Source organism: Macrobrachium nipponense, chromosome 46 (genome assembly GCF_015104395.2).
Source record: "Macrobrachium nipponense isolate FS-2020 chromosome 46, ASM1510439v2, whole genome shotgun sequence".
NCBI lineage: Eukaryota > Metazoa > Arthropoda > Malacostraca > Decapoda > Palaemonidae > Macrobrachium > Macrobrachium nipponense.
This window is the reverse complement of record NC_061106.1, coordinates 37136855-37149353: the sequence shown is the minus strand read 5'-3', so window position 1 is coordinate 37149353 and position 12499 is coordinate 37136855. Positions and strand designations below refer to the sequence as shown.

The 12499-nt window shown below is 37.2% G+C and overlaps 1 protein-coding gene across 1 annotated transcript in view; it reads left to right on the top strand.

The window, feature by feature from the left end:
- Window positions 1-12499, top strand: part of LOC135214917 (zeta-sarcoglycan-like) — a 31147-nt gene that overhangs the window by 17794 nt on the left and 854 nt on the right. The window contains exons 7-8 of the mRNA XM_064249389.1: window positions 10614-10858; window positions 11985-12118. Coding sequence (XP_064105459.1) covers window positions 10614-10858; window positions 11985-12118 — 379 coding nt within the window. The remainder of the gene's footprint in view (window positions 1-10613; window positions 10859-11984; window positions 12119-12499) is intronic.

Sequence of the window (12499 nt, the reverse complement as noted above, 5' to 3'; positions counted from 1 at the left end):
AGGGGTCAGCATCTAGGGGGTGAAAATTGAGAGAAAATGTTTTAAAATTTGGGCAGTATTGGTCGAAATCGTGAGGAACAATAGAGTAAAGAATGAAATATTATGACGAGAGAGAGAGAGCGCGCGACCGCGCAAGCATGGGCCTATCGCTAGATATACTTAATTCATTATATTTACTTTGAGAGGTTGAGTGATAATATTTTTTCAGATGTGTTTTTAAAAGAGAGAGAGAGAGAGAGAGATGAGAGAGAAGAGAGAGAGAGAGAGAGAGAGAGAGAGAGAGAGCAAAATCTGCTTACGTGAAAGCATAGGCCTATTTATAAATACTTAATTTCATTATATTTTATTTGAGAGATTGAGTGGTAATATATATATTTAAAAAAAAATGTTTTAGAAGTGGGGGAGGAGGAGGAGGAGGAGGAGGAGGAGGAGGAGGAGGAGGAGGAGAGGAGAGATGAGAGAGAGGAGATGAGAGAGAGAGAGAGAGAGAGAGAGAGAGAGAGAGAGAATTATAGTACTGGTGACGGACTTGTGATGGGGAAAGGCAGAAGAAAGAGCGGTGAGTCGGTGCACAGATACCTGGGAAACAGGGTGATATGGCTGCCAAGATCGTGCTGCACTATGCTAGATAAAATTTGAAGGACCATAGTATTCAAATTAATTCTCTAAGAAATTCATACCCTAATCTTGGTTTCATTCGACAGTTGCCGTAACATTCAAAGATTGTAAAAAGACGTGGAAAATTTCAAACACAGGCTGCGGTCATTCTTGCTGTCTTGATATAGTCTGTTCTTTTGAAAATCGGTTTTCATCCACATCATTCACGAAAAAAAGCTGTGTAAGTAAAAATATTTATTACCACAAATAACTCAATATAAATTGCACAGTAAATTAAAGTTTTATATCGTTCAAAAAATGCTGATGTGTTGGGAGATCTATGAGCCTCGCGGCAAAGTAATGCAGTCATGCAGGCTAACTACGAACTGCTTTGTAATGGGAGCATAGCCAGAAAATCTTTGAGCTGGCATGCTACTTTAATCTTAATACAGATTTATTTTTTAAAGACAGTAGCTTTGTAAACAGCAACTAGCATTCGATCCATGTCAACGTCAAAGTAATCAAAGTGTGAAATCCGTTACGTAAGCCAGTGTCCAATGACTTGCGCTTTCCCGCTCGAAGTTCTAGGGCTCCTTCTCATATCATAGAAAACGCTCTTGCGGGTGCAACTAGATTTGCACAACCTACCTTAGCCGTCGACATTGACTGCCATTGACGTCAGCTAACTTTAAACGCTTTGGAATACAAACAAATTTGTAGATACTAAAACATTTACATTCACCACTTACGATGATGCAATAATATTCCCGTTCATGAAGGAAAACGAGTAAATATTGTCGTCGTGATACATAGTACTACAATCAGAAATTCACATTCTATCTACCAGATCTCTATGAACGAATCCATCTGAGAAATTCCTATTACTTCGAACATATATCGTGTTTTTAAGTACTTGAACGGTTTTGTTTTGCAGTTTTAACTTATATGATATAATTTGTAATGTATTTTCATATTCTGGAGTAAATTTAGTGAGATTACGTCTTTTCAGTAAAACCAAATTGGAAATTCGATGAACGAAAGCTAATGAAAACTGTATCCTGACTTTCCTTGTCGAGTGTACATATAATATGCTCTAAATACTGACTTGGGAATGCTTTCTTATGCATCCTCTACTGCATGGGAGTTCGTTACGTCGCCACCAACCTTAGATTAACGTCTTGCACAATTAGAAGCTTCTCTTTCCAACAATTCTTAGCTACTCCATTGGCCCTGCTCGTTCTCATTTTTTCACGTCGAGCTGTGACTGATATTTATAAAAAATTACTAATTTTATGGCAGATTCTTGAGGGACAACTATAACTTATTATTTAAGTTGAAGAAAGCATTATTATAGACTTAATAAAGTTCCAATTCCTCTAAATTATAACAACCTTTCAAGCCGGATCAGTAAGGACTGCATACAACAAAATTATACGCTGAAATTACCGCCGTATTATGATCCTGCGAATACCAAATGTTACTAAAGCTATGGAGGAGAATACAATAACAATTGTAAAACTAAGAAACAATAATGTATATGACCAAAAAATTCATCGGGAGCGAGTACCAACCAACCATCTCCTATGGACTACATCCAGGATCCCTTTGATACGAAATAATCTTATTAGTTTGAATAATTCCAAAGGGCTCCAAACAAGAGATCAAACAGGAGTAATTTCCTCAAAGACGATTACTGAATGGTCTGCATAACAGCAGAGCAAATAGGATTAACTGTTGAATATAGTTAACATTTTAAGACTGATAAATGAGATAAAATATTATAATCTTTCATGAAGGCCAATATATATAAGTAATATATATATATATATATATATATATATATTATATATATATATATATATATATATATATATATATATATATATATACTATACACATGACATACATACATACATAAATACATACATACATACATAAACATATGCATATACCCCAGTAAACATTTGTTACTTGATAACTTGCAATTACAATGGAATTTTGAATAATGCTGTAAACACGAATGGAAGCCACAAGAGGAGAAAGAAGAAAAGGAACAAGGTAACACAAGTCGGGTAAGAATAAGAGAAAATACAGACTGAGGTAGAGGAGGCCATGCAATCTGACAAAGGTTACATGAATATCCAAAAGGAAAGGGGATACAGACTCTCAACGTATAGGAATGAAAGCGAAACAAAAACAGGAGGGAAAAGGGAAGAGGTCAACTTACTGAAGTGACAAAAGAGTTGAAGTGGGAGCAAGGATTAGGTAAACGAAATACACTGTTCTTGATTCAGTTTCATCAAATAAAAGAGGAATGTGCGACGTGTGCAACAATATCTGGATACGGCCATAAGAGGCAGTTTTGGAAAGTTGAAAACCATCTTATAAAAATAACTAGCGATCAGTCATTTGAAGTTAAAAGTATTATTTTTTCTCTCCAAAGTTTACAGTTTGGTCCTTTTTTTTCCTTTTTTTAATTTGCTTTATCATTCGTTATTTCATTTAAATGGCGTTACTACACTTCCTTAAGAACGTTTATTAATAGACTAGACGCACCAGCTTCGTTACGAATGTGTTAAGGTATGTCATTTACAAAGACACTTCAACCCAAAATTTTTCTACACTTTAGTGAAGAATACCTCAAGGGTTTTCAATGGCTGAGGAACGTGGCCGAAAATGAAACCTTTCCACGTTTTTAACAGTCGATGAAACAGACGGAGAAAGCCAGTTGTTCTCCGTATACTGCGCTTTTCCTGGGGCGTTTCCAAACTGTGGAAACTTTTCCTGGCTTCTTTGGCGACAGATTATTTCTTATCGTATACCGGAAGCTTTATCCTAACAAGTTCCGATTTACATAAGGGAAAGGGACTGTATAAGTTTTAATCATCCTAAAAAATTTTTATTCACGGTAAAACTCCCGGGAAAAAAATGCCTGCAAGGGGAAAAAGGCCTTTTCTCTTTTGGACATAGGATTATGGGGGTAAGGATGGATGCTGCTGTTTTGTTTGAGCCATTATTGCTCTTTACATAAGAGTAAACCTGCATAAATACTGCGATAATGTTTCTGTTTATCCAAAAAAAAACCACCAAGAGACATTTTCACAATTATCTTCTCAACATTCACAAACCTTTTCTAATGGTTTGAACAAAATAATCGACGAAATACGACTGGATTTCCTCCATTCAACACAGAACATGAAGTCACAAATAAAACTATGTCGGGGTAAATAGTCAGTCACATAGTACAAAGATACCATACAACTGCCACTGCAGCATGCAAAATACTTTGGCTTAAGAAATACCTCCACCAGCTAATTCATTATATTTCAGAATTGATCCAAATACCTTACCTTTATACAACTACACAGCAAAAAACACTAGATAGCTAATGGTAAATCTGTATGCAACCGACGTCAATTACTTTTTCTATACGCAAGCTGCCATCTGAAGATTTATCAGTAGTGCGCTACATATAAAGCTTTTGACGTGATAATCATATGCTCAAATGTCAAGACGAGATAGAAAGGAGTGGCGTGTTAAATAGCTGTAGCTTAACGAGCCTTCCTCCAACTACAGTTTTCTTAGATAGATGCTGTCGAGCAGACTTCATAAAACCGTAATAATCCTGGACGCCGAATATTCATTTCGCAGAAAGGTTTTCAGACGACCGCCCACAGTGTTCTCCAACAGACAAAATGTATTGCTGCCCATTCCCCGGTTGGACTCGACTTGCAAGAAGATAAGAAATTATTTCAATGCCTCTGAAAAACGTAGACGCTTTCCTCGTTCCATAGGAAACAAAATCAGAACTAAAATAAAAAACTGAATCTCTTTTTCTCACCAGAGAAAAGGAGATTTACCCAATTCTTTGCTATTGTAATGCAAATGCCCAGCCAATTTTACAGAAGTTAAGGTTCTCATAAACATTAACCAAATGAGGAGAGAGAGAGAGAGAGAGAGAGAGAGAGAGAGAGAGAGAGAGAGAGAGAGAGAGAGGAATTACGCTGGCGGACAAGAAAGAGCGCAAGTTGAATCCTAGTTGTGAATCAACTTCTTTAAAAGCAACCTCACTCCGGGAGAAGCAACCTTTGACCTAACTAAGAGCGCAAATATTCTTGAATTTCACGTCTGGTATTGAATAGCACTCCCTCCCACACACAGGTTAGCCGTACACGACATTTACCTAAGTATAAAAAAGACATTTTCCAAAGTATAAAAAATAAAGTAAAAACAACGACTGAACAACTTAGGAATCAAGGTTTATATGACACTCGAGCAAGAAATGTCAGTAGAATAGAAATCAGCGGATAATTCTCATCTATGCTTAAAAATGTCAATATTCTGAAAATAAAATGACGGCAGTAATCACAATTGTCTACACTAAACTAAGAGAAATCTGTATACATATGGCGATTGGGTTCAAACATCGTAGCAAATAAGTAAGAATACAACGCCTGTGACTGACGCTGTCCCTACGAGTCACCTAGGAGGACTAATTGCTGAAAGAGCGTCTTCTTCAGCAGTCTTCTTACATAAGTATACTGCAGTTCGGACTGGCCAACAATATCCGTAGGACTGTGGCATAATACAGGTGAAATTTTAGGTTTTCTTGATAACTCATCTTGAAAGTTTGCCGAATGTGCATATCAAACATACAATGACGGTTGCACGATTGATATAAATCTTATAATGAGGGCTCTCAAGTTTTGTTGGAAATTTTGGTGATTATTACAATACAGGTCATACCGTCACACACACACACGCCACTCACACACTATATATAAATATATATATATATATATATATCTATATATATATATATATATATATATATATATATTATATATATATATATAATATATATATATGTATGTATGTTTGTGTGTGTGTGTGGTGTTACATCCAGAAGTGGACCGTATGACCTGTATTGTAATAATCACCAAAATTTCCAACAAAACTTGATACATTGTAAACATATATATAACTCTTCAGATTAGATAACAGTGATCCTAGTCCAATATATGAGTCTATAGCTGTGACCTTGTCTAATCTTTATAAATAAAGAGTTTGCAAAAATATCTTCCCACTGTGTACGGAGTCTAATGTGCAGATTTTACCTCTGCCGAATACTTGTTTTCTTCATCAGTCGGTTTCATTCATCAAGGAAGCACTGCCGTTGTTTGAAGACACAAGTTCAACGAAAGCTTTTCTCTATTTACATTTTTATATTTTCCTTTGGACTATATGAGAGCCCTCATTATAAGATTTATAGCAATCGTGCAACCGTCGTTGTATGTTTGGTATGCACATTCGGCAGCTTTCAAGATGAGTCATCAAGAAAACCGAAAATGTCACCTGTATTATGCCACAGTCCTACGAATATTGTTGGCCAATCCGAACTGTATATTACTTATGTAAGGAAGACTGCTGAAGAAAGACACTTCCAGCAATTATGCCTGCCTAGGTGACTAGTATGCACTTTATATATATATATATATTATATATATTATATATATATATATATATATATATATATATATATATATATATATATATATAAGTGCAAGACGCTTAAACTTCAGATTTACTATAAAAAATGCTGAAGTTCAGAATTCTCCCAATTATCACCTGTGATAACCGACCATATGGTTCTAAACTCACATTGCGAAAATAAGGATTTTGATTTGACGAAACTCCACACTTAACAAGCTCATCCCAAAGCAACAGAATTTCCCTATGAACCCGAATGAAATTCCTATTTTAATTAAGACCATAATCAAGCACCATTATTAACGCCCTAAGAGCACGACACACTTTTTTTAATAGCATTCCCGCTTCACTTTACACAGAAATGGAATCTTTTCGATGAAAACCCTGTTCTCTAAAGATTTTTTTTTTTTTCATTATATTCTGGCCGAATGAAAGCGGAACAAAATTCCAATTTTGAACTCCAACATTGAAAAATAAAAATTAAAATGCATAAATGTACAGGGGGACGATATGAGCAGAATATATCCCAAAGGAATGAAACAGACGCATCCCTTAAAAAGAGGGAAAGATAGGGAGAGCAAAAGGAAAGTGAGATTGCAGAGCCTCAATGCAGTGGGCCAAAAGTGTCACTGTTACCTATAATTCAAGAGTATGGTCCTTGACACGCGTTACTTTGCAACGAAATAAAAGGATCGACCGACGCCCACCAACTGAAATTGCTTTTTTTTTTAAGAAAAAGAAACACACGCACAAGTTTTCATAGAATAGTGTTGGAAAGAATACCATGAATGTAAGGAAAAACTTGGATATTTCGTTCAGGTCACGATTGAGCTATATTGTAGTATATAGCGAGCTAAATTACATTCAGAAAGTGGAAATGATGATTAAAGTTCGAAATAAGGGCACGTTTAGTTTTGAGGGAAATTTACTACAACCATCAAATTGAAATGAGAATGAAGTATATTACCAAACAGACGAAGTTCACAATAGGAAAACTAGTGAAGGAGCAACGAAAACAAGGTCCTAAAAAATAAATAAATTTTATCCAAACACAGAACGACTGATTCTATGCTGCTTTACATTCCGAAAAAAGCCCCAATTTCTAAGCACAAACGACCGAATGCAATCTAAAACAAAACATAACAATAACAAGACAGTTAGCTTCCTCCTCAACTGAAAATGCTACCAATTGAAGCTGAATTTATCTTGCCTTGGAAAGTATTGCCAAAACGAAAACCGATCCCCGAAGTAGGACTCAATTTGATCCTGCAGCGACTGATCAACAGTAAAAGAAAATTCGTTTTCATCCCAAAATAAGGCAAACCACTACTTAGCAGACTGATCCTCACGTCATACATTTGCCTTTTTTTCTAATTAGGGAAAGAGAAATTTGAATACACAGTTAAGTAAGCTGTAACAAATAAATAACAGTGAACTGGAATAGAAATATAATGTTTAGGCCAAGCGCTGGGACCTATGAGGTCATTCAGCGCTGAAAAGGAAATCGAGAGAAAGGAGGTTTTAAAGGCGTAACAGGAGGAAAACTGGCAGTGGCACTATGAAACAATGTTGGGAGAGGGTGGAAAGTAAGGTGGAAGAAAGAAAATATCAACGGAGGTACAATGAAAGGAATGAAAGGGGCTGCATCTAGGGGCCGAAGGGACGCTGCAAAGAACCTCAAGTAATGCTTACACAGCACCGCACGAGGTGCACTGACGGCACTGCCCTACTACTGAGAATAACAATGAAGGATTATACATTTATAATATAAAAAAGAAAACTGTTACCAAGGCAGCAAAGAAATGCTGGCTTTTTTAATTGTATGTAGTATATATCTACTTTGAAAACACAATTTGAAATGTGCTTAGGCATACACTGAGAACATAGAAATTGCTAGCTTAACCTATTAAATAAGCCTTTCAAATTCATATACTGACTCTATAAAGTATACAAAACACCTGAAGGATTCAAGTAATTACTTAAAGTACTAAGGTGCTTTTTCAGAACACTGATGCAATAGCTGAGACGTTACAGAATGTATGTACGAATATTCAATTAAGCAAATATACGTACGAGGCATGTAAGAAACTTCCTTAAAGGCGTTTAAGTAGAGAGAGCTTCCTTGCCAGGCATTGTTTACTTAAAATGAGCATTCGGATAAAATGCTTCTTAAAGCGTTTCGTTCGTAGCATCTTGACGTCACTCTTATTAATCAATCAACTGAGATAATCTTACAAGTTAAAGGGAAGTGAAGAAATAAATAACTCGTTTTATAATGTTGTAGTTGGCTGAGACCCTATACTTAACATACAAACACTCTTGAATTCCAAACATCCCGTTCGTCATGCCAGATATGGAGGATTTATTTCTCATTTAATGAAAAGCATCTTTTTCTGTGAGAAAGAGACGGTCTCATTCCCCAAAGAACATATTTGGAATAATAAAGTTCTGGTTTAGACCTTCATTTCATGATACCTCTACGAAAATACCTTCTGACAAATAATTCAGTAAGCCAATCTTGTTCGTAATAATCATTGTAGTTAGATGGAAATAATGAAAGCTTTCGTTTAAAAACCTGATACCGTCTTTTTTTTCGGATATACACTTGCAACTGTCTATGGTTCTGTGCCAAAGACATTAAAGAATTAAAATTTATTTTCACAGGCCTTGCAAAAGCAAAGATTATTCGAACATGAGGGTGTGGCATTTTCCTCTTCATTATCCTACACTTTCTCTACACACACGAAAGTACGGAAAGTCTGCACATCACGTGACTTAATTTTTTTTTTAGCCCTATTCTATATTCAGGCTTTTTGGGGCCTTATTCTGTATTCTGCTATCATCAAAACGGCTTGCCTTTTTCCGCGGAAAGCGCTTAAAATTCAGGCGTCTTTCATGAACATTTTTGCCCGTCACATGAAAGAGATCGTTAAAAGAAGAAAAGCAAGCACCAGTTTCGCCACATTTTTCAAAAATACCTCCTTTTTTATCAGGGATAAATGAGAAAATATATTTTATTCATTGTATCCACTACAGAAATATAGCGAGAGAGAGAGAGAGAGAGAGAGAGAGAGAGAGAGAGAGAGAGAGAGAGATTATGAACTGAACGGCTACTTTACCTTAACTACCCCGATACGCCGCCCCTCAAGACCTCAATCCTTTTCCGCGATAGTTCCCAAGTTGAGGTCCAAATCCCATTCTCCGCTTCCCTTGTGGATTCCTAAAAAAGTCGAGCCAACTCTCTCTCTCTCGTCTCCTCTCTCTCTCTCTCTCTCTCTCTCTCTCTCTCTCTCTCTCTTTCTTGGAATGTCTTCCAGTTATAGTGGAACATCTGAGCATTTCAGAAATCATTTCATATGGGCTTCAAGTAACTACGAGAGAGAGAGAGAGAGAGAGAGAGAGAGAGAGAGAGAGAGAGAGAGAGAGAGAGAGAGAGAATGCGCGTAGGATACATCACTTTCCCTTCTTTAGCTCAAAAGATATCAGAAAAAAATTAACAAAATCCTTCACAAAGCGTTTAAGAAAATTAGGGAACAGACATATTTAATAACAACAAACATACACCATACATGAAAAAATGTTCCTATTAAAAAGAAAAAAATGGATCCAAAATGTGATCAAGGTAAAAGAAACTGATACTAGGCAAATATATTTACATGTAGTGTTTTTGCCTTTTGAAAATGTTCGTAATTTAATCCACAGCTGTATTTCCAAAAAGGTTTCTTCATCAGGAAACAAGACAAAAATAGACACCTTGTAATACAAGAGAGATACTGTTTAAGGTCCACTGCTTTAGGTATCTTTGCCAATAAGTAAAAAAAAAAAAAAAAAAAAAAAAAAAAAAAAAAAAAAAAAAAAAAAAATCTTTTCTCGCCAGTCTCTTCAGGGTAGCCCTGAAGGGAAGGGTCCGACCAGAGGCCGCTTCCTCAGAGGAAGGCTGGAGAAGAGGGCCAAAGAACTTCAAGAATGAGGCTCAAAGCCCCCAAGGATGGAAGGCTGGAGAAGTGGGCCACAGAACTTCAAGAATGAGGCTCAAAGCCCCCAAGGATGGCAGCCTTGAAGGGAAGGGTTCGAGCCATAGGCTGCTTCCTTGGAGGAAGGCATGTATCCTGCCAGGCTGTGGAAGCGGGTCAGGACAGTCTTGAAGGGAAGGGTCCGACCCTGAGGCTGCTTCCTCAGAGGAAGGCTGGGGAAGCAAGCCTGGTGAGGGCCTCAGGGGTCCTTAGGGATTCCAGTACGTTGAGGGCACCCTTGAAGGGGAGTGTCCTCTCTCTTCTGTTTTCCAGATGATTAAAAATTCCAACGTTGCTACCGACCACAAACTTTATATCCTACAAAATGCTTTTGATACACTTGAAGTCATAAAACAATTGCTGTGCAAATTATGGTCCATAGTATTCTGCAGTAACTACCCCGATGTCGTCATGTTTTCTCTGCCATTGAGACGATCAACATTTTTATCACGTACATTCCCAAAAAGGAAGTGGAAAAGGACGATTTCTTCAAATTTCTTTATATCCAAACAGGCTAGACAGTGAAACACGTGACATAAAATTTCGGTGTAATGAAGAGCTGCGAATGGAGGCCCGTCACGGAGACATCAGCTCCATTTCCACGGGCGACCTCACCCTCAGGTCCAAGGAAGGAGCCATCAGATTTGACAGCCGAGAAATTGGCATGATCAATCTACATGTCGAGGGAGAAGAGGAGTTTCGAGCGATGTTTGGCACAGAAGAGGATGAAGAAATTACACCTACACAGGTTCCACTAGGTATGTATTTAGCTGCAGGTCTTGGGTGACACCCTACACCTGACCAGCTTCCAATAAGCGAACATTTAGCTGCGGTTCGTGAATTGCAAAATACATCTACACAGACTCCTGTTTTACTCATAAAAAGGCCTTGGTGGCTTTCACAAATAATTTATTTAAAGAGGTAATTGCAAAATCATTCGAGAACTTTAAACACCTTTCAGTTTTACCCGAGCCTTTAAAAATAGTGTCACTTCCTCAGAACTTATTAAATTGCTATGAAATGGTAGATTTTTTTTTTTACTTTCGTTCCTTCTTTTCAGAAAGTTTTAATCATAACTTTTTTTTTTTCCCAAAATACATTACCTCCCAAAACCTAATTCTAGTCAATAGATACGAACCTAGCCCATGATAATATCAGTCAACCATAAATGTACTGTAAATTTTCTTCAAATAATTTTTTCATATGATTTGATTCATTATATAGTAAATGTCATCAAATATTTACATTTTCAGTGACGTTAAAGTACATTACTGCATTCCAAACCCCTCAGGCTCTCCCTGGTTTCTTCAGGAAGCTCAGGAAGGGGGCCCACTAATCAAACTTACGTTCCTGGGTTTCCAAACCTAGCACAGGAGGAGACTGACTGCATGGAACAGTGGCCTCCAGCTTCCCCTAGGAAGCTTGAAGTCCACTGTTCTACAGAATGGATCTCTTCGCGGGTTTAAGAGGGATACCCAAGTATAACTGAGTGGCCTTCCTCCAGCTTCCCCCATAAGCTGCGAAAGTGACAGCGAACGAGAGAGAGAGAGAGAGAGAGAAACAAAAAACAGTTTGACTCTGCTTAAATAAAACTAGCATACTTCTATTTTTAGAAATTTCATGGCTTTTGAAATGAAGACAAAAATAATTTAGCAAACTATGCATCATCAAATTTACACAAATCGAAATGACAATCGATACGCATTTTCCTTTCATTTATATCCTTCAGGTCTTTCTTCTTCACTGTGTGCATTAGGAGGTGAAGATGGAGGTGAGTGTGGGGTTGGGGCGTGTAAGACCTAAATTTTACACAGCCTCTTGTCAATTTTGGCCGTCATCTTTGGAAAAAGTCAGATCAGTTCCTATTTCTTTGTACTATCACAGACACTCAAATCCCCAAGCCACCAACTATGGGACCACTTCCCTTTAGGGCGACTGCAGCCACGACGACGACACCTATGCCCACGCCGGCAGAAGATGATGGAAGTCCTGCCCCAGAGGAGGTGAAAGTGTATGAGGCAAGTGGAAGTTTACTTACCATGTTATTACAGACGTATATAAAAATACTCCATGAAAAATCAGATTTGGCCAAATTAAATTACAATTCTATTTATGATTTTTTTACTCTCACATTCTTTATAGAGTGATTTTCCTTCGATAAACTTTGCTTGTCAAATTTACAACTAGGGTTGGGCGTCTTACATTCCGGTAAATATTGTGCGTCAAAGCGTAGACTTCCACTGCACAGACTAAATAAGGATTTAATAATTGAGAATACGGTATTAGGAAAGCTTTAATGTAACACTTACTAGAGACTACAGGATGGTATTTAATCTGAAATCGCTTCATACAAGGCTCACAATTTCATGGCCGATTTGATTTTGCAGTTGTTAATAGGT